We start from the raw sequence: 23,518 nt of genomic DNA on the forward strand, positions 1-23,518 counted from the left end.
TTCTGTGTTGATCAAAAGCAAACACAATCTTGGCAGCTGTCCATTAAAGGAATAGTTCACATTTAAATGGGTAGTATACCACTTGTTTAACAGTGCAAAAAATATTCTTATTTTGTTAATAAAAGTATACAACACCCTCCCTTGTTTTGTTAGCAGGAGGCCAGTTTTCAGAATGATTTCCTGTGTAATGTAATCTAATTATATACCTTCCAAGAACCAAACATGGAGTCGCTTCATTTCCTTTTTGCCCTGTTTTTTGCACTTTGCTCACTCTGTTCTGCTATTGCAGAATGGCAGCAGACATCTGTGCTCCTATTGTAAGTGGTAAGTGGTAAGCATAGGATTCATCTGCACCTCCTAATGCTCGATTTTCTCTTGTACTCCTTAGTGCTTTAGTACTTGCACCACAGGGATCTGTAAATGATCCCTAATGAGTTGAGTTACTTGTGGTATTGATATGATAGTGTCTGATAGAATAGATAGTATAATCAAAATATATTCAAGCAATAATTCCTGGATTCAGTTACATTTTATGTAGCTAGCTGTGAAACATAAGACTCCTTTTCAGTGGTCACAAATTGGAACTCCATTCCATACAGCACTGTAGCATTTAAAACCCTTGATTTTTTTAAGACAAGAAAAAAAGGAATTGAAGCTAGACAACAGTTAGTTACACGTCTGCTTTATGAAAACTGCCTAGAACTAATTTACCAAATGAAAACATTAATTGGGATGAACACAGGACCTACATGAAACAGAAGGTGGGAGACAATGGAAATATAATGTAGATAAAACATGTTCATTAAAGTTAAATTGATAAAAAGACTCTTATTTACAATATTATTTGATTTGAATTTGAAAAATTATATATAATATATGCAACATTTTTGTCATTTTTATCTTTTATATTTTTACAGACGCAATGTTCCAAATTAAGCGAATCTCATTTAGATGTCTGCAAGTCTGCAATCTGTGGATGTCATTCCTTATTATAAGTGCTAATGCTGACCATGACAACATTGTAAAAGTAAAACAGGGGCAGGTCAGCGGCATAGAATTATCAATACAGTCAGGTTATGTTACTGCTTATCTTGGAATTCCATATGGGGAACCACCAACTGGAAGGCTAAGGTTCAAAAAGACTGAGCCACGAAAACCATGGCATGGGGTTCTAAAAGCTGAAACGTTTGGGAAATCTTGTTTTCAAAACAGAGAAGAAAAATTTGCTGAATTTCCTGGCACTGAAATGTTTCTAGTGAACAATGAGATGAGTGAGGACTGTCTTCATCTTAATTTGTGGGTCCCATCTGCTAAGCCAAAAGATGCTCATGTAATGGTGTTTATCCATGGAGGTGGATTTGAATCCGGTACAACTTCCTTAGATATATATGATGGAAGCGTGTTGGCTTATGCAGAAAGAGTTATTGTTGTGTCAATGAACTATAGAGTTGCAGCTTTTGGGTTTTTGGCTTTACCAGGACACAAGGATGCACCAGGGAATGCTGGATTATTTGACCAGAGGTTAGCTCTGCAGTGGGTCAGTGAAAACATTGCAGCTTTTGGTGGGAATCCTGATAATGTGACTATCTTTGGACATAGTGCTGGGGCAGCATCTGTTGGGTTTCATTTAATATCACCTGGAAGCTATGCTTATTACAACAGAGCCATAGTCCAAAGTGGGGCAGTGACATCAAATTGGGCATTAAACTCTGAGGAGAGAGCAAAGCGCTTAACTATGAAATTAGCTGAATTTCTTGAATGTCCTCATACAGACAATGATGCTATTATAACTTGTTTAATCAATGCAGATCCGATACTCTTGACTGAAAAGCAACTTTTGGCTAAGGAACCATATGACCTCACACAATTTCTTCCCATTGTAGATCATGATTTTCTAGTAGATGTGCCAGAAAATATTCTAGAGCAATCTATTAAAAGAACAGAAATTCTGATAGGAATAACAAAAGATGATGGAAACCCTTTTACTTTGATATATTCTTCTGATTTTAACATAAAAACAGAAAGCTCATTTTCTTCAGAAGAGCTACAAAAAAGGCTGAAAAGATTCTTCCCTTCAGCAGGTGATCTTGGTGTACAATCCATTCTCTTGCAATATAAAGACTGGGAAGATGGAAATAATGATGAAAAAAATCGAGAAGCCATGGAACTGATTCTTCGGGACTATTTCTTTACATGTCCTGTAAAAAGTTTTGCAAGATATGCTGTAGAGCATCAAAATAATGTATTCGTCTATGTATATGATCACCGGTCATCAACGGATCCATGGCCAGAATGGATGGGAGCTCTGCATGGTGCTGAGTTGCCAATGCTTTTTGGAAAGCCATTTATCAATAAAGGCCATTACACTAAATCTGAGCTCCTTTTTAGCAAAACAATTATGAAATTCTGGGCCAATTTTGCAAGAACGGGGTATAGTATTTTACTTAAATATATGTATTTATTCTTCAACTGCTGTGCGTTACAGTACAGTTTCTATACTTATTTCTTTCTATAGATTTTATATAAGAAGTGCAAATATGGGGATATGGTCCAAACTAAAAATCCAACTCCATTTCAGAAGGGAACTTCAATTTCCCCAGCTGTGTTTTTGAGAACCATAGGTCTCAGTAGTTCAGTTGCATTGAACCTTCTCCTAGTAAATAAGGAGGACATTCAAAATACTTAAATATATACTTGGTTTGTGTTAAACAGGCTTCTGTCAATTTTTACAACTTTTTTAAATCTATTTCTTTTTTAATATTTTGGCAGGTTTTAGGTGGTGAAATCAGTATTTATGTTTTTATTTATTACATATGTATGCAGTATGTTATAACCAGAAAATTGACTGGAGATCAAATACTTTAATGGTTGGAGAATTACTGACTGCATCCTTTACAAAGACTTTATTTTACATTATGTGTCCCTCAAGAATTCTCTTTTCAATAATTACAACACATGACTTCTTCCCTCCTTTTTTCACTTGTAATGGCAGGTCACCTAATGTAGATGAAGAAGATGGATTTGTATGGCCCCTGTATTCACTTAAAGATGAAAAATATGCAGTTCTGAAGCTGAGCGGGTCAGAAGTTCACCAAAAGTTGAGCATGCGCAATTGCCAGTTTTGGAATTTCTTCTTTCCTTCACTCCTAAAGCTTGGTAAGAATTCAGATCTGATATTTGAAGAAATGTTCCTACTCACCTTCATACCAATAATGTATGTAGCTTGTAAAATATTGCAACCAGAAACTGGTTGGCTCTCATTTACCGTGCCATTTTTAAATAGGTATCTGCAAGTGCAAACATCTATAATATTTTGTCCGCAATATTAACTGACATTATTTTTCTATTAAATTTCCAAGGATTTCTTTATTATTGTTGTTATTGTCATTGCAGTGAGTGGCTTGATAATGTAATCTATAGTGAAGTCCTTCTCCCAATCTAATAAATAAGTAGGCAGTCTATAGGTGCCCCTAAATTCGAAATGCAAAGGCAACCTCTCAGATGCTTAAAGTTAATTCACAGAATTAGTTTTTTCATTTTTTTTAAAAAAAACTATTCAGGAAAATAGCTTGAAAGTTGAAAAAACAACTTCAATTGACTTCAAAAGAAACTTGACAGGTTTTAGATGCCAAATGTGTTAATTTAATTTTTGAGATTTTATTAATCTTATAAATTCAAGCTTGTAAAATTGTGGAATTTTTTTAAAAAAATATTTTAATTCCATTTTATTGCTGCAATTTTCTCAAATTTTAATACACTTTCCCTCTAGAAATGCTGGATTTCCTTTTATTTTTTTAAGGGTGGTGTTTTTTTGTAAATTTAGTGTTTACTGACTTTCCACATTTTTATTTTTCAGTAAAATAATGAATGGGCGTTGGAAGGTCTTAAAATGCATAACAATAGTCTATTGTGACAAAAATTCCACCCGATAAGAAGCGACTAAGAAGATGACCCTCTGCATTCTACATCATTAAACATAAATTAGTTAGAATATTAATGAGTCCAACATGCTTATAAATATGTAAGGTATTAAGAATTAAGGGTTTAATGTTTTACAAGTAAATGATTAACCACTGTGATCCAATGTGTAATTTGTATCATCTCATCACACCGCAGAGATAACGTGGAATCATTTCAGATGCCTGCTACATACAGCATTCTTTTCATACTTATTTCTGTCTCACAACATGTAGATGCTGTATGTGTCTATGTAGTGGGCTTAAATGGTGTAAACACCTATACACAATGTGCATAATGACCACAATAAATATGACTTGTTGAAATGTGTCTTTTCATTTAATTAAAAAATATATATATTTTTTTCTTTATTATGAAGCACTATTGGATCATTGTATGGTTTTTACAATTGATACCCTCCATATTCCTGTAATGATAATAACCTTTTCAGTACTGGTTGTGGAAGCAGCAACCAGCACAATGCATTGTCTAGCAACATATTTTTCCTATATGAAACACAAGATTTAAATGTAGAATCTATGGTAGTGGCCCATTGGTAACTACCCCATAAAATCTACAGCCCTAAACCTCTGTTTTAGGGCTGTAGATTTTATGGAATTTAAACAACAGTAATAGCAAACATTTAGAATACCACTTACTTTTCTGTATATTAAAATAGCACCCTCAATCCCAGGCTATTTTCATATTGCACCATTAAACCAAGAATTTCTCCAGATGATGGGACTTTCCTCCTAAATATATTTCTGTGACTTCTGCCATTATAAATTAATTAAAGGTGATAACCTTATTATGAGATTGTGTACTTGAGACCACAGTCCCCAGTGTCCTACTTTCTGTAACGTACAGTATCCCACAACCCAGAGTAAACCCCAATGTCCCGGGCTCGGCTCACGCTTCGGCCTATAACCGCCGCCTTTCACGTCGGGTGGGGCCCTCCGCTACTCGGATGCCGCCAGGACTTAATAGTGAGGAGACTGAGGGAAGAACTCTGGGCAAGCAAGGGAACGTAGCATAAAGGTTATCAAAGTCCAGGAACGGGCCGAGTCGAAACCAATCGGGAATGCAGTACAAAATCGGTAAGCAGCAGAGTAATCGAGGTCACAGGCCAGGTCAGCAACTATCAGGGTCGAAGTACATAACGGAATCCAAAGAGTAGTCAGGAACAAGCCAAAGGGTCAGGGCAGGCGGAAGTCAAACAGGAATCAGGGATAGCCAAGGTCACAACAAGAATCACAGAAATAATCGCACCCAGGAACCATATACAGAACCTACGTTGGGCAAGGCACAAAAGGACTGATGGCCCTTTAAACACTTGAATTTGGCGCCATTGGACGCTGGCGAATCAGCGCCAGCGCCTGCGCAAACACGCCAACGCAATTGCGCCAGCGTGCCTGCGTCTTTAATTCTAGCGCATGCGCGCCGCGCGCTCCATAGGAGCCGGCGCCTGGGGCCTAGCCGCATCGGCGGAGGAGGTGCGAGACGGGCGTCCCCGTCGAGGGGGCGGCAGGCGTCCCTGCCGTCCCCTGGGTAAGTACCTTACACTTTCTCACTGTGTGGGGTCCCAGGGCCTAGAAAATACAATCCGCCAGTAGATTCTTGGGAATTCTCCACCTCTTAACTATTTTCCATTTCCTTCTTTTTATTTCTCAAATGCCGGTTTTGGTCTGTATGTTATAAATGGTTTATTAATTCACTTCCTACACCAAACAGCTCGGGCTGTTTTTAAAAAACTAATTCTAACTCAATTTGTTTGCACATTGGCAATCTGTGATTGCAATTGGTGCTGACACTAGCACTTTAAATGCATTGATTTAAGGGTGGTTGATCTGTGGTCGATTAATCCAATTGAAGATTCGCTTTATACATTTAAATAGCACATGGCACTTTAAATGTTCTTATAAGCAATCGATTAGAGACTTAAGCACAGGGATAACTACATTTATAATTAAGCCTCATGCCAGTAATATAATTATGTTTTAAAATCTATTTATTGCACTAAGCACTTATTTTGTCTATAATTAGGTAGGGGTGTGGAAGGAATGGGGGTTTACTTCTTTTTTCTTGGTGTAAGTTTAATGTGTACAAGTAATTCACACCTCCCTCCCTCCAGGAAGTAAAATTGTTAATTAGCAAGGTTCTTACTAGCCTAACCTTTCATAATTAGGTATTGATTTTATGCAAAACTTTGCATTTTGGCATCTGCAAATATTTTCATGAAACCACCAAATAAAATATTGAGGTAAAATAAATACAACATAAAAATGCTCATAGACCAAATGTATTTTGCATGAAAAAAAAATCCATATACTCCAGTGTATACTGCTTTGAGAAAGTGGCACAGGAAATAATTGCAGCGAATTGCAGCGAAACCTGCCAATAAAATTCTGCTCATCACTATTCATTTTTTATTTTACATTTAGGATCAAGGGCATTAATAAGACTCTGTATGGTTCTCTTTACTTTATGCAACTCCTATGTAGATCAATGGTAACAGTACATATACCATGCATCAGTTAATAGTGCTGCTCCAGCAGACTTCTGCACTAAAATGTGTTTTTCAAAATAGCAGACACATTTTTTTATATTTAACTTTGAAATCTGACATGGGGCTAGACATATTGTCAGTTTCTCAGGTACCCCCAGTCATGTGACTTGTGCTCTGATAAACTTGAGTCACTCTTTACTGCTGCTGCACTGCAAGTTGGAGTGATATCACCACCACCCCAGCAGCCCATCAGCAGAACAATTGGAAGGTAAGCAGATAACATCCCTGGTAAATATAAGATCAGCACTCAATAGTAAAAATGCCACTGCGACTCCTTCAGTTACATTGAGTAGGAGAAACAAAAGCCTTTCTGAAAGCAGTTCTGAAGTGCTGGCTCTTTCTGAAAACACATTACCAGGCAAAATGACCTGCCTACACACCAATATTACAACTAAAAAAATATACTCGTTGACTAGAAATTACATTTTACATAGAAGAGTGAATTATTTGCAGTGTAAACAGTGTAATTTAGAAATAAAAACGACACCATATAATTCATGACAGGATCCCTTTAAGGGCTCTTGCACACAGTTGTTTTTTTTTTAATGCTTTTGTTGCACCTTTGAGATGCAACTAAATGCATCAGCTATTTTATTTAAATATATTTTGCCAGGTTGTACTCCTAATCATTAAGAGGGTTATTTATTAAAGTCCAATTTTTTTTCAGGTCCGACATTTAATACACATTTTTTTGGGAGAAAAAAAATTAAACCCCTAATGGTGTTTAAAAGTCCGAATAAAAGTGTACTCCAACTCAGACCTGCCAAGTTCAAATAGAAGTCAATGGCAGATGTTCCGATGACCTACTGAATTCATTTAGAAGTCAATGTCAGATGTTCCGTTGAAATTTTGAAGATATCCGGATCTGAGTTTTGTACAATAATCCAAAAATTTCTTGGTTTCAGGCGATAATCCAAAAAAATTCAGACTGGGAAAATTTGAAATGAAATTTTTTCTCATTGAATTAAATTTAGACTGGTATGTGCATTTCAATGTCACCAAACTCTTTGAGAAATGAAATATTATTGTTAAAGCCAGCATCCACTCTTCCTTCTAACTATTTTCTATGGGGCATATATAATATTAAGATTCATTCTTTACAAAGTATTTTTTGCAGCAAAAATCATGATTTTGAATTCAAGGTTTCGAAAACTGATTTATTAAGGACAAAAAAGGACAAAAAAAAAAACAAACTCAAAAATAAAGAATCAGCATCTAAAATTTGGTGAGTTAATGTAGAAGTCAATGGGACCTGTATTTCCAAAGTTCAGGCTATTCCTCAGTTCAAATATAAACTATGATGGTAGATTGTCAAGTTTGGGGTTGCTTGCAAGGGGACATGATTACACTTTACAAGTACATAAGAGGACATTATAGACAGATAGTGGGGGATCTTTTTCCCCATAAAAAAGATCAACGCACTAGAGGCCACCCCTTTAGAATGGAATTGAACATACTGGACATTTTTCAACCCACCTTAACTACGTACCTGTGCTAGTTTTCAAGACTAATCCAAAAGTTGACAGACTAATTGAAAATCATGAATAGAATGTGAGTTCACTGCTGTTGAGTAGTTTAATGTTTTTAAATGATTGATTTTTTTTAAATTCAAACTTTTTTAAAAAAATGAAAATGTTCGAGTTTGGTGAATTATTGTTTTTTAATTAAAAAAACTTTAAAATGTGATTTTGTAATGTATATGTCTCTGTGTCCCTTATATAGGTCATTTGATTCATTGACTGTAGAAGTTTATCATCTAGATTCATCTACAGCAGTACTATTTAACATTTTCTTAATAATAATAATAATAATAATAATAATAATAATATTAGTTATAACAACAACTATTGTTATTATTGATAAAAATTAGGGGGGGTATTTATCAAGGGTCGAATTTCGAGGGGTTAAAACCCTCGAAATTCGAGGGGTTAAAACCCTCGAAATTCGACCATCGAATGGAAAAACTTTGAATTTGAAATTACAAATTCGAAGTTTTTACGCCGAATTTAGCGTTCGATCGGTTGAATAAAAATTGTTCGATGGAACGATTTTTAGTGTTCGATCGAATGATTTTTATTCAATGTAAAAACACTGTAAAAATGCACTGGAAGGTCCCCATAGGCTAACATAGCACTTCGGTAGATTTTATTTGGCGAAGTATGAAGTCGAAGTTGTTTTTTTAGAGACAGTACTTCGATTATCGAATGGTCGACTAGTCAAACGATTTACTTAAAATCATTCGAATGGTCGAATAAAGCCTATTCGATGTTCGAAGTGCCCAAAAATTTTCTTTGAAGTTCAAACTTTTTGAAATTCAAACCATTCACTCGAGCTTAGTAAATCTGCCCCTATTAAGTCTTGAGTACATTAGATAGCTTGAATGGATTTATTGTGTTTTTGCATCAAAAAAACGGAAATTTGCAAATCTGCACTAGAATTTTGCCATGCATTTTGTTTAACTAGGGGAAAACTTTTTTTTTTCATATGACAAGAAAAATTATACACTAACGCATTTGGTAAAAAAAAAATCTCCAGTCCCTTGACTTCATTGCATTTGGCAAAATTTCACCATTCTGCAAATATTTATCGTCAAAGCATAATGCTCAGTTTTCCTCATTTCCTTTTCAGACATATTCAATGAATCACAATACATAACCTTCAGCATGTTACTGTTCTGCAGTGTGTGGATCTGCTTCATCCTGGTGTATGTGAGCACCACGGGCAAATATTTAGCAGCAGTGGAGATATTTGTCATACTTGTTTCTAGTGCAGGAATTTTTTACCTTATATTTCTTCCTAAGTGCTACTTTATTTTTTTTAAACTACCAGTGAGTAGTTTTTTTTAAAATAGTTAAAAATATATATATATAAAAAAGTTTTAAAATATTTTATGTGACCTCATGATACCCAGCAGCTTTAAAATACACTCCGCAAATAAAAGGCAAGGTACTTTCTACTTGTGTATTGCATCATTTTATGATGTTATCTATGTAATGGAAATATATACCTTGAGATTGATGTAGGTCTGATTATTGTGAATGACCAAGCCAAGTCAAATGCATTAATATAATCTGCAGTCACAACAAGGCAACCTCGCTGCCCTCACCACGATTGCTTCAAAGGAATATCCTGTTCCCTTAATTGAATAGGTTGTGAACATTTTTCTTTGTTCTTGTCCCACAATTGTTATATTCCTCTGAAATACTTGAAAAAATAATCGTGTTTTCTTGAAGGTACCATTTTTTCTCTCCAGAGAATTACAACCCCGAAAAAGAGGCATAAAACAATGCCTTTTGTATGGTATGCAAGAAAGTAAATATTTAGGATGTAGTAAAATATAACTAGAAACAGAATGCAATGATTTGCAAATTATTTTAACCCCATATTTAATTGCAAATACTACAAAAATAATATATCATATTGTAAGGTACCTGTAACCGCAGCCGGGGCGCAGACACGGGGGTGCTTAGGTTCCTGAGGATTCCCGGCGTCTGTCGCGCGCGCGCCCGTCTTTGCGCGGGCGCGCGTTCGTTCGGACGCGCGCGCGTCGCGATGGACGCGGGCGCGTTGACGCTGCGTCAATTTTGGCGCCAAACTTGTCCCTATAAAAAGACGTCAGCAAGAGCAAACAGTGCTTGGTGATTTCCTTGCTAGTGCTTGTTACTGTGTTCTCTGATTATTCTTTGGATTTGTCTTTCTTGTTACCGACCTCGGCCTGACATGGACTTCGATTACCTTCTGCCTGCCTTCGACCTCGGCCTGTTCTCCGACCACGCTTTTGACTTGCATCTATTCCTTCAGGTCAATTTCTGCAAGCTGTACACTAACAGCAGTTCTAACTGCTCTTCCTATTGAATCTCCAAAGGAGCCTGACACATATGTTGAAACTTTTTATTGTATTATTTTCTGAGAATATACGCTCAATTTGAGTTTGATGCCAGCAACACTGCAAAAGTTGTTTAATGCTAAAAATTGTATCCCAGAGAGGCTGGGTCTCTCAGAAGTAAAGATGGGTAGGGGAAATACTCCACGGTTAAATACTGCAATAATTTAATAACAATGTTTCACAATGTACGATTGCAAAGAATTTGGGAATTTCATCATCTACAGTATACATCAACATAAAATTGTAAAGAATTTGGTGACTTCATAATTAAGTTAATAACATTAAGGGGCAGATTTATCAAGGGTCGAATTTCGAAGTAAAAAAAAAACTTCGAAATTCAACCATCGAATTTAAATACCTCGAATTCGAATATCGAATTCAAACTTTTTTCATCGAATTTGGGTATTCTGCGGTCAAAGTAAAATCGGTTGATCGAACAATTAAATCCTTCGATCAAACGATTAAATCCTTCGATTCGAACGATTTTACATACAATCGATCGATTTTACTTCGAAAAATGCTGTAGAAGGTCCCCATAGGCTAACATAGCACTTCGGCAGGTTTAATTTGGCAATGTATTGAAGTCTAAGTATTTTTTAAAGAGACAGTACTTCGATTATCGAATGGTCGAATATTCAAACTATTTTTACTTCAAATCGAATTCGAAGTAAATTCGAAGTCGTGGTATCCTATTCGATGGTCGAAGTATCCAAAAAATTACTTAGAATTTCAAATTTTTTTTACTTAGAAAATTCCCTCGAATTCACTTCGACCCGTGATAAATCTGCCCGTAAAAGATTGAGAGAATACAGAAAAATCTCTGTAAGTAAGGTAAAAGACTGAAAGCCAATGTTGGATGGCTGTGATCTTCAGCCCTTCAGTCAACATTGTATTAAAAACACAATTCTTTAGTGGAAATCACTGCATGGGCTTTTTAATACTTCCAAAAACCATTGTTCCTCTACACAGTTCAATCCTGTAAATTGAAATTAAAACTCATGCAAAAAAGAAACCATTTCTAAATCATATATAAACATAATCCAGAAAAATATCCACATCCTATGGGCCTAAGCTCACTAAAAATGGACTGAGGAGAGCAGCACAGTTTAAAAGGCAGCATCTATGATGGGGGTTCATTAGTGCACATGGCATGGGTAGATTGCACATCTGAGAAGATGCAAAAAAGAAGAACCGGCATATGCCAACATCTTTATGGATAAGTTTGAAAAAACTCATATTTTTTCGGTTTCTGATTTCAATCATCTCATCTGCCAGTACATGCGGTATGTGGATGATACCTTTATTTGGTTGGGATCATTTGATAAATTAAATGAATTTGTAAATCATTTAAATATTGTACATCCTACAATCAAATTTACTTTTGAGGCCAACCCTTCTATATTACACTTTCTTGACGTTAACATTCAGGTTTTGGATTCTAAGCTAGTCACCACTGTATACACTAAACCTACAGATAGAAATAATCTACTTAGACCTACTAGCTTTCATCCCCCTGGTCTCTTCAAAGGTTTGCCAAGAAGCCAATTAATGCGGGTGAAGCGTATCGCATCCTCTCCCGAACTTTATCACAAGGAATCCAGTAATATGATACAGAGATTTTTGGATAAAGGGTATGATTCCGAGATGCTTTTGAATATAAAAAAAGAGGTAGAAGTAATCCCACGTGAGGAAGCTCTTGTACGGCAATCTAGGAATAAGTCCACCGCGCAGAGGATACCCTTTTACCTCCTTTGATACAAATTCTAAGAGTTTAAAACAGACAATCTTAAAGCATTGGCAAATCCTGTCCACTGATCATAAATTTGGACATTTGTTTGGGTTACCACCTTTGTTTTCTTTCAGAAGGGGACGTAATATAGGGGAGCTTATTAAAAACAAAAAAAACAACAAAAAAAGGAGTGTTAATACCATCTCAGGCTCTCAAAAAAGTGGCACTTATCCCTGCAGGAATTGTGGCCACTGCAATGCTATTATTCCAGGGGCATACGTGACTCATCCACAACAAGGCACAAAACACGCAATAAGCGGCTTTTTTACATGTGATACAAAGGATGTCATTTATAGCCTGAAATGTCCCTGTGGGCTATTGTATATAGGACAAACTTCCAGGGCCATAAAACTGAGGTTAAATGAACATAAGTCCATGATTCGTACATACCAGCCACTTAAGACAACTGCAAGGGTTGAGACTAAACCTGCCAAATACAAAAGTGAAACCTGGTTGGCTAAACACTTTTTTTCCAAAACCCATCAACTTTCCCAATTACGCTGGCAGATACTTGAAAAAGTTTTTCCTAAAGCAGGTATGGATAGAAAGAAACTATTACTACAGAGAGAATGTTATTGGATTTGGCGTTTACAAACTCGACACCCAAAAGGGTTGAACGAAGAATTTAACTTGAGTTGCTTTTTATAACATTATTTCTGTACTAATCCAAAAAATTTTTTTCTCTACTTTTTCCTCTATTTTAGAAAATCAGTTGGCAGTCATACGCCTCAGGGAAAGATTCCATACAAAAATTCCTGCTAGCGTAAGATTCATTAAATCTAAAAATAAAAATAAAATCGAATCAATAGAAGTAGATCGAATTTGAAATTTAAATTAAATTTAAGTAAATCCAAACAAATAGGTTTATCCGTTTTAGTCCTGGAACTATGAGCATGTAGTTGATCTGTATCATTGTATACTTTTTTATAACTTTTTGACAAGATTTTCGTGACATTTGTTAAACATTGTATTCTATTTGATATTGATACTTTTTGTATTGAATGATGTTATCTTTATTGCACTGGACACTTTAGTCTTACAGAATTTGATTAAGTAATTTTTGTATATAGTTTTGTACTAATATAAATACAAGTAACGCAAGAATGGACTCAAACATATTTTTATTCGTTTTTATTCATCTCTATCGAACAAACACCATAATTTTTTTGTCGATTTTTTTTACAAGTATTGTTTAACACAGTTTTACATCAATACAAACAAAAGTAGCGCAAGTATGGACTGAAATTTATTTTTATTCGTTTTTATATATTTTTATAAAACGAACATAGTAATATTTTGGCACTTTTTTTCAAAAAAATTTTTTTTAAAAAAAATTTTCCTAAGGATTTTTTATGACTTTTTTCTGGAATTTTTGTAGTTTGAAACAATTTTTCGTTCTGGCCTATATGTATGCACTTTTTGTCATTAATTGATTGTAACATGTTTCACTAATTAACTTAATTGTCTTGCTTTTAAATTTGTATGTGCACTAATATCCGGTATGCTTGAGAAAGGGGTCACGCCCCGAAACGTTGCATCCGCAAATAAACGAGCAAGGTTAAATCCTGCTAGAATTATCCATGTTGTGCTGGTGTGTCTTGTATCTACATCTGAGAAGATACCATGAATGATATATACAGGTTTTAAAGCAACACATGCTGCCATCCAGAAGATAATAATTTTGATCAAAGGCCATTCTTATTTCAGCAAGACAATGCCAAAACACATTCTGCAGGTATTACAACATGGCTTTGTAGTAAAAGTGTCCAGGTACTAAACAGGTTCTGCCTGCTGAGTGAAACGCCACTGCCTAATAGAGATGGAGGCTGCCATGCATGAAATGGTTCTGTTGAGGCAAGTCAATGAACTCTTCTTGAGGTGGAACAACATGAAGTAGCCAACAGAACTAGGCGCCATGGTTAAATGTATAACTGTGGATTATCACTCACCAGATCCAAGAACTGTATAGTAGAACAGATCAGCTTGAAGGTAAAGTGGACAACATACTTTCCTTTCTTGATGCACACGAGTCAGATATTTTTAAACTAAAGCAACAACTGTGGGAAGCCCTGAACAAAATAGAGAACAGTTATAATCACAAACACCAAAATAATATCAGGGTCGGTGGTCTACCCAATTAACAGATTTATGCAGAGGTTTGGTACCAGAAGTGCAGCTCTCTAGACTTGAGTTTATGAGGGCCTTTCAACCTTATTAGCAAGGGGACCCTCCTCGGGACATTTTCATATGCTTCCATTACCATCAAACTCAGGATAATGTTTTGCCGGCAGCAAGAGAATGGAGAAGTTTGAAGTTTAAAAGCCAAAAGTATCAGATACACCCAGATATCTCTCTAACCACTCTACAAAAGCAGGACATAATACAACCAGTAACTAAACGACACCATAATAACAAACGTTTATAGATGCAGAAGGATGAAGGATTGCAAATATTTTCCAAACTAAGTCTGGCTGGAGCCTCGTTGAGATCTACTTAAAGTGAAAATGGACCCCATGTAGAATTGGGTGAAGTTATTCACTATTTCACTTATTATATGCAGGCTATCTCAATGTGATCAATGAACAATGCAAAATCAGCCCTTGACTGACACAGGGTTGTGAGGAGACTCACTGAGACATAAAATCTGAAACTTTACTTCCTTTTACTGATATAAGGCTCAGAGGATAGCAAGGGGCTCCCCTTTTCTTTTGTTTTTCGTTTAACAAGAAGATTACTTGGTGAACGCCAATATAGTTCCTCAAATAAATGGCCAAAAAGGAACATTTAGGGGCCGATTCACTAACTTCGAGTGAAGGATTCGAAGGTAAAAAACGTCGAATTTCGAAGTTTCTTTTGGGCTACTTCGACCATCGAATGGGCTACTTCGACCTTCGACTACGACTTTGAATCGAAGGATTCGAAGTAAAAATCGTTTGACCATTCGATAGTCAAAGTACTGTCTCTTTAAAAAAAACTTCGACCCCCTAGTTCGCCATCTAAAAGCTACCGAAGTCAATGTTAGCCTATGGGCAAGGTCATAGGCTTGGCTAACTTTTTTTGATTGAAGGATATTCCTTCGATCGTTGGATTAAAATCCTTAGAATCGATCGTTCGATCGAACTATCTGCGCTAAATCCTTCGACTTCAATATTCGAAGTCGAAGGATTTTAATTCCTAGTCGAATATCGAGGGTTAATTAACCCTCGATATTCGATCCATAGTGAATCGGCCCCTTAATGAACAAAATATTACCATCAGTAAATTCTTCTGTTTCAGTTGATCTCCTCTTGTTTGGCTTTTAATGATGCTTTATCATCACACGTCTGAGCGATAACTGTCAACTATGACTACCTTTTTGTACTTAATAAACCTCAAACATTCAAGATTCAGAAACTTTATTTCAAATTTGCAAAAAAAAACTTGAATAAGGGCAAAAAAAATCTCATTTGAATCTTGACAATTCTGCCCCTTGGCACCATGTAAATGAAAATCGTATAATGCACATAAAAGTTATTGCTGTTGCACATTTTTTAAGGTCATATTCAGATTTTTCTTTTTCTTATTAAAACATCAATTGCTATTATAAACTTGTTTAAAAGTCTCAGCCATCATTATATATTGCTTGCCCCTCCTCTATGCCTATGGAAAAACTACCTCAAGGTGCGTGTGAGTATTCAAACCTTGTTAGCACTTGTATTGAATAGAGCTTCTGTTATCATTATGTTTTGGGTGGTTTTTGAAAAATAAGAAAACATAAATATGAGGACACCAAAACAGTGTAGCGGTGAAGTTAAAAAAACACCTAACTTCATCCTTTCCCCCTAGTGAAGACCCATCCTGCTTAAAGGGGGTCTAATATAACCCATCATCTACCTTGTTAGTTTGACATAGGGGCAAATTCACTAAACTCCGTAAATTTGCTCGCGTCCAGGGTGCCGAACTCTGGCGAAGTTGCGCTAGTGTTACTGCGCCATACAAAGCAAAGTTGCGCAAGCGTTGGCTAATTTGCATATGGCGGGAAGTTAAATTTGAATGGAGTGTATGTTACAGCAAATACATTACACTACACAAGCCCAGGGAAACCTTAATACATTTAAATAGAGTTGTTATAATGCCCTACACATGTGGCCAGTGTATAGTCTATGTGCCATTTGGTAGGAAATGTATGGGGAGCCCGCGTACCCAAAAAACTTTTTACGGACTTTTGCACTCTATCACCCTGAAAAAACGAAGACGCCAGTGTTCTTTGGGGCATAGAACATTTTCCCCTGGTCTGAGCTGGCGAAGGCAAATCTGGTGGAACAGCTAACGTTCACTTAGGGGCCGATTCACTAACTTTGAGTGAAGGATTCGAAGGTAAAAAACTTCAAATTTCTAAGTTTTTTTGGGCTACTTCGACCATCGAATACGCTACTTCGACCTTCGACTACGACTTCGAATCGAAGGATTTCGACCATTCGATAGTCGAAGTACTGTCTCTTTAAAAAAAACTTCGACCCCCTAGTTCGCCATCTAAAAGCTACCGAAGTCAATGTTAGCCTATGGGGAAGGTCCCCATAGGCTTGGCTAACTTTTTTTGATCAAAGGATATTCCTTCGATAGTTGGATTAAAATCCTTCGAATCGTTCGATTCGAAGGATTTTATCGTTCGAACAAAGGAATTATCCTTCGATCGTTCCATCGAACTATCTGCGCTAAATCCTTCGACTTCGATATTCGAAGTCAAAGGATTTTAATTCCTAGTTGAATATCGAGGGTTAATTAACCCTCGATATTCGACCCTTAGTGAATCGGCCCCTTAGTGAATTTGCAAAGTAACGCTCTTTTGCCAGAGCGAAACTTTTGCCTGGTGTAAGAGTGCGAAGTAGCGCTAGAGTCTATCTCCTTTGCTAGCGAAGTTACGCCAGCGCCCGTTAGTAAATCGGCGAAATAACAAAACAACGTCACGCTGGCGAAATTTCTCTAACGTTAGTCACTTCGCCCTTTAGTAAATTTGCCCCAATAGTCTGTTTATGCCACATATATTTTTAAAACAAATTATGGGATACAGGTTAGAAAAGGGAATAAGGGCCAAGTATAAAATCAGATCATGTCCTGGGGAGTTTCAGGAATAAAATATAATAGCAATTGAAAGGAGAGGTTATTTTCAGAGCAGTCACAATCCTCTCCTTTGCAAACTATATAAATGAGTTTGCTGAACAAAGACTGGGATAGACTTGATTTCATATACTGTGCCATGGAGCATTGTTGCTTGATAAAAAACAACTGATCTTCTTCATTAAATCATACTGGTACTTGCTACTCACTGGAAGGCTATTGAACAAAGGTGACCAACCCAGAAAACAGTTGATATCTTCTATCCCACTGAGCTGTAAGTACTTGGCTGCACATTTCACATTTGTACTGTTTATTCATTACTCAGATAACCTTGTGCAGACGGCTTCTCTTTCAGTATTTATACAATAGGGGATTGACATTTTTTTAAAACACAATCTAGAGTGGAGTTTTGGGGGGTCCCAGCCTTTGTTTGAAAGTGAAATTTGTTTAGCTCTTTATGTTCATAATAAGGTTACAGATACATAAAATCTGTTATTATGTTACTCTAGTATCCAGCACAAAAAAATCAGATCAAACTCTCATTGTACTCTTAGGGGCAGATTTTTCAAGGGTCGAATTTAAAATAATAAAACTTCAAATTCGAATAAAAAAAAAAGTCCAACCAAAATTTATTAAACAAAATTTTTCTTTTAATTGAAATTTTCACTTCGACCCTTGATAAATCTTCCCCTAATTGTTCTATAGGCTGCTGCTTTTCATTTTGATGTATCGCTCACATTTGGAGAAGATGCAAATCTATGGTTGGTCACAATTATGCTGAAAATCTAAGGGGAAACATGACAGTTTCTGGCTGAAATGTGCAGTTTGCTCACTGCACTGTGTTTATAAAATCCTATTCAGATCTCTCCAGTTCCAACACATTTTGGGTTATGGTGTGTGTAGTGAACATTGTGATGTCCCACTATTTGACTCGGCTCATAGAAATGTCAGTGGCGTGCAGACACCCTGCTGTAAAATACAGATACACCTTGAACACATAAAAACATAGGGACTCATTTATCAACACTAGTCATATTTGCTTGTCAGTAAGACACAGTAACCAGAGAATAAGAAAATGACCCTATAAATTAGAAAAGCCACAGACACAGCCAAAGTTTTATGGTTTTCCTCAATTGAAATTTTTTAAAGGTTCAATTTAATCTGTATGCTCTTTTTATTCATGTCTAATACATTTTTATTACTAAATATATCCTGTGATCTGCATGGTTAGCATCTTCCACCATTACAACTGGAAGCTCCATTACTTTAAATGAGGAAAGTAGCATTTGCTAGGTCTTCTACTAACTTAGAAGCCTCTAATCCAGGGATCCCCAACCTTTTGAACCCGTGAGCAACAATCAGAAGTAAAAGGAGTTGGGGAGCAACACTAGCATATAAAATGTTCTTGGGGTGCCAAATAAGTGGTGTGATTGGCCATTTAGTAGGATTGTCACCCTACATTGAGGTTCTGTTTGGCAGTACATCTGGTTTTTATACAACCAAAACTTGCCTCCAAGCTAGGAACTCAAAAATGAGTACCTGCTTTGAGGCCACTGGGAGCAACATCCAAGGGGTTGGAGAGCAACATGTTGCTCACGAGCTACTGGTTGGGGACCACTGTCTAATCTAATACATTTTTTAGATGTTATGTTGATCTCTGACAGCATCTGGAATGCATATAAAATGCATTTTAGATCTTTTACAAGTATGCCATATCCTGCTTTTTTGTTTTATTTAATAGGAGGTACAAAGATGAACATGCACTGACCAATCCTGGCAGTTATGAATATACTGAATATTCATCTATTAATAACAGCTATAGTCTGGCTTTCTGTCACTTGGATATTAGTAATATTAACTTGCGGAGCAATAAAGAACCCCAGCTTCCCTGCCTGCTCACTGAATGGGCAATATGAGGAAGGCTACCTGCAGGAAGGGGACTACATTCTTGGAATCCTAACAGATATTTTTGCTTTAACAATCAAAGATCAAAAAACCTTTACGGACCTTCCTGAAAAAGGATATACTGTCTTTCCAGTGTAAGTATGATCTGTCTCCCACAAAGAATGGTAAATCTGCTTTTGAAAATGTATTTGTCTTTTTGTTTTGTGTTTCCTAACTGAGATCATTATTGCTTCCTTTTTAAATACTACAAAATAAAAAATCCAATACATATTATAGGGTAAAGTAACTAAATATCTTTAAAAACGACGTGAATTAATCATAAAGGAAAAGTGATGCCAAGACTTGGGTAACTACAGTATGTATGTGGAAATGCTAGTGCTATCATGTCATAAATTGTTGGTGCCACTGCTGGTGTTTTAATCCAAAAACCAAAAATTCACAAAATGGCAGGCCAAACCAGGTTTTTCGTGCAACTTTTTCCATGCATGATTTTTTTTCTATGCATTATAAACTCTAGAGCCTAAGGGCATTTTTCCATGGTGAAATATTTTACCCTTTAACTATTCTTCAAATGCATAAAATGTATAAGAGGGTAAAAAATTTGAAAGTTTAAGATGCACACAAATAGCGGAACTTCTAAAACTTCTCATGGGAAGTTCTCTAAAGATTCCTCCAAACTCCTGCCTTCTGTTTCAATCTCACAGAGCTGTATTTGCTAAGCAAACATCTCTCCACCTCTGATGTCCCTTCAGAGAGCTGTTCTCAGCAAACACAGCAATACAGTACTGAAGAAATAGTTTCCTGGGAGGGGAAACAACATTTTTGTGCACTCCTATATTATAAAGACGCTGTTTCTGGCTCTGCCTTTTTCCCCGTCATGTTTCTACATAATATCAGACTCTTGGATACATCCCCATGTGTAAAATTTGGGCAGTAAAATTTCTTTGGGGGGTCTTTGGGGCCTAAGGAATACCCTGAAACTGCTTTAAGGCTGTGGGCACATAGAGTGTATTCCGGGTTGGACTGAGCCAACAGGACAATGGTAAAAACGATTGTGGCCCCTGCCCCCATGAACCCAGATCCTATCCCCACAGTATGTGTTGTGTGAGGGTGGGAGAGCAGGGGGATTGTAGCATGTAATATAACTATTAATAGTCAAGGGGTTGGAGAGATGGAGTCAGGTTGGCTTGAACCTATGCAAACACTAGAAGCATCTCACCTGCTTTAAAACCCTACTGGTTACTCAGGAACTTCTATTCTGACAAACAGAGACAGAGAGACACAAACACACACACAGAGAAACACAGACACAGAAAGACACACAGAGAGAGACACACAAACACAGAGAGACACAGAGACACACACACACACAAAAAGACACAAACACAGAGATACACAGACACAGAGAGACACAAACACACACACACACAGACACCCCTACCTCCCCCCTACCTCTCTTAGGGTAGGGACACACTGGGCGATTTGGGGAGATTTAGTCGCCTGGCGACTAATCGCAGCGACTTTTCTCCCCGAATGCCTCCCCTCACTCTGCGCCTGGATAAAATGAAAAATCGCCTGCGCTAATCACACACAGCGATTCGTTTTCCGAAGTCGCCCGAAGTTGCCTCACGAGGAAACTTCGGGCGGCTTCGGAAAACGAATCGCCGTGTGTGATTAGCGCAGGCGATTTTTCATTTTAGCCAGGCGCAGAGCGAGGGGAAGCATTCGGGGAAGATTGGTCGTGGAAAGTCGCGGCGATTAGTCGCCAGGCGACTAAATCTCCCCAAATCGCCCAGTGTGTCCCTACCCTTAGGAGCTTCGTGAAATAGCACGGGAACTCTGACACCTGCCAACCCGTCTGCTGGCCAATCACCTTTGCCTTTCCCTGACTGATCTTAGGAGGAGGGAGGAGGAACACGCAGCTGCTGGTTGTGTGTGAAGGAGAAGCACAGCGTACATGCTGTAAGTCTCTCTCCCCCCTGCCCAAACGCCGCAAATCAGAAGCGGCCCATTTCAAAGATAAATGGAGCGGCCCTTCGGGAAATTGCCCGAACTGACAGATTGTCAGTCCGGGCCTGCTGTTGAGAATTGTGCACAACTGCATTGATTTATACGAGGTCCAGACTGTGATCTAAAATAGGCCCTGGAATTTCAAGTACATAGAGGCTGAAACAGCCCCCACCAGCCCACTAAACAGAGCATTTGCCAGAATCCACAGAGTGCCAGTCTGGGTATGACGGACACTTTAGGGTAGATTCATTAAGGACGAAGTGGTGCGAGCTGTGCGAAGCTGACGCTGGCAAAAATTCGCCCATTAGTGAATCTACCCCTTTCAACAGCAGTTCCAATACATTGGTGTCAGCTTCTCTACTAATAAATTAGGGTATTTTGTTGACCGAGTTTTTGACAGGATCTCGACAGCATCTATCTTAAAAATGAAAACTAGTCCAGGCACCACCTGATGTCTGTTAAAGCGCCTAATGTAATTTTTATCTTTTTTAAACATCGGAACGTTGTATTTCTCTGCAACTAGCGTATTTTAAATTGATCAGTTACAGCTTACAAGCTTCATCTGTATATAACATTAATAGCAGCATACATAACAAGAAAAAAACAAAATGCTGGATTAAAAAAAAAATATATATAATTTTTTTTTCTTGCTTTAGTTCCTCCTTCCAGTATTATCGTCACTTTCTTGCTGCCATTTTTGCTATAGAGGAAATTAACAACAACCTGAACATTCTGCCTAATGTGACCTTGGGATTCCATATCCATGATTCCTGGGCTAATGAGAGAAAAGCCATTAGAAGTACATTTAGTATGCTGACGGGGAACAGTGATTATGTGCCCAACTACAAGTGCAGCCAGAACAGGATTCCCAATGCATTCATTGGGCATTTACTATCTTCAGTATCAAAAGTCATGTATGAGATTACCAGCATCTATGGATTTCCACAGGTATGCAATATTTCTAAATAGCTGTAGGGACCTATAGGTTTAGTAAGTCCCACTGACTTTAAATCCCTACACTTTCTTATATCGCTAGTTTCTGGGCAGATGCCAATGTATCTAGTTATCTAATTTACATATCTGTATTATAGGCCTACTGGCCTATGACCACTTCCTGTCACACTATAACATAATGCCTGGTTAGGAGTGGATCTTCCTCTTTGGCTTCTGGTTGCTGACCCAGGTGGATTTGTTCCAGAGAGCCTGAGTACACCAAGGCCCAGTAAAGCTGTACAGCTGGTTTGCTTTAATAACTTGTTTTTATTATTAATTGTTATATAATAATCACTTATTACATTTATACAGGTCTTTTCAAAAGTTAACATTTTGTGATTATAACAACACATAAAAAACAGTTTAATAACTTTTATAACTTTCAGCTCATTTGAACACATATATATATATATATATATATATATATATATATATATATATATATATATATATATATATGTATAGACAAATACAAGAATCCTCTGCACTCAACCCATTATATTTAAGACAGAGACATTTTGTGCATACTGCTACTGAAAAATGCCTTACCCTTTAAACAAAACAGGGATTGTTTGTCCATATATTGCAATATATTTAAGCTGAACAACTACGTCAAAGTCATCCCATATCTGGCCAGTCCTACGCTCAAATTGCATCTGATTCATTAAGAATTCTATTGCTTCATTATACATTTTACAAAAGGACTAAGTTTTACCTTCAACTTACTAGCTGCTTTCAAAGTAAAACTCCCAAACTTGGCTGCCCTTTTATTGGCCACCAGTGGGATCACCTGACTATAGTTGGGAAGGGTGGGAGCTACAACATGGAGCTGGTCACTGCTCCTGTATAAACTATAACAAACAAGGGAAAGTTGTGCTCACTACTAATTTTTAAAACCATTAGGCGGGGTGCAATGAGGCTGTGACCACAAAATACATATAGACACATACAAGATTCCTCTGCACTCAACCCATTATCAATATATTTAAGACAGAGACATTTTGTGCATACTGCTACTAAAAAATGCCTTACCCTTTAAACAAAACAGGGATTGTTTGTCCATATATTGCAATATATTTAAGCTGCCTAATGGTTTTAAAAATTAGTAGTGAGCACAACTTTCCCTTGTTTGTTATAAATATGTATATCTACAGACCCTATGAAGAATTACTTAGATAGGAAGCCAGTAATCAGTTAACTTGGTGACTCCTGGGAGGTGCACAGCCTGATTGTTCCCCTTCTTGCTATATGTTGTTTAGGTATTGGGATGATTCCATGACCAATTGATGTTCTTCTATGGTTTCCATGTCGTACC

At 37.1% G+C, this 23,518-nt stretch overlaps 1 protein-coding gene across 1 annotated transcript; it reads left to right on the forward strand.

Moving 5' to 3' along the window:
• The first annotated feature begins 897 nt into the window (after positions 1–897).
• bchel.L (butyrylcholinesterase like L homeolog) lies at positions 898–4,328 on the forward strand. The gene is made up of 3 exons (XM_041574416.1): positions 898–2,430; positions 2,993–3,156; positions 3,857–4,328. Exons 1-3 carry the CDS (start codon positions 923–925, stop codon positions 3,862–3,864), a joined length of 1,680 nt encoding a protein of 559 aa, XP_041430350.1. The 5' UTR covers positions 898–922; the 3' UTR covers positions 3,865–4,328.
• Positions 4,329–23,518: the final 19,190 nt, after the last annotated feature.

The sequence above is a fragment of the Xenopus laevis genome, chromosome 8S, assembly GCF_017654675.1.
Source record: "Xenopus laevis strain J_2021 chromosome 8S, Xenopus_laevis_v10.1, whole genome shotgun sequence".
In the NCBI taxonomy this organism is placed as follows: Eukaryota; Metazoa; Chordata; class Amphibia; order Anura; family Pipidae; genus Xenopus; species Xenopus laevis.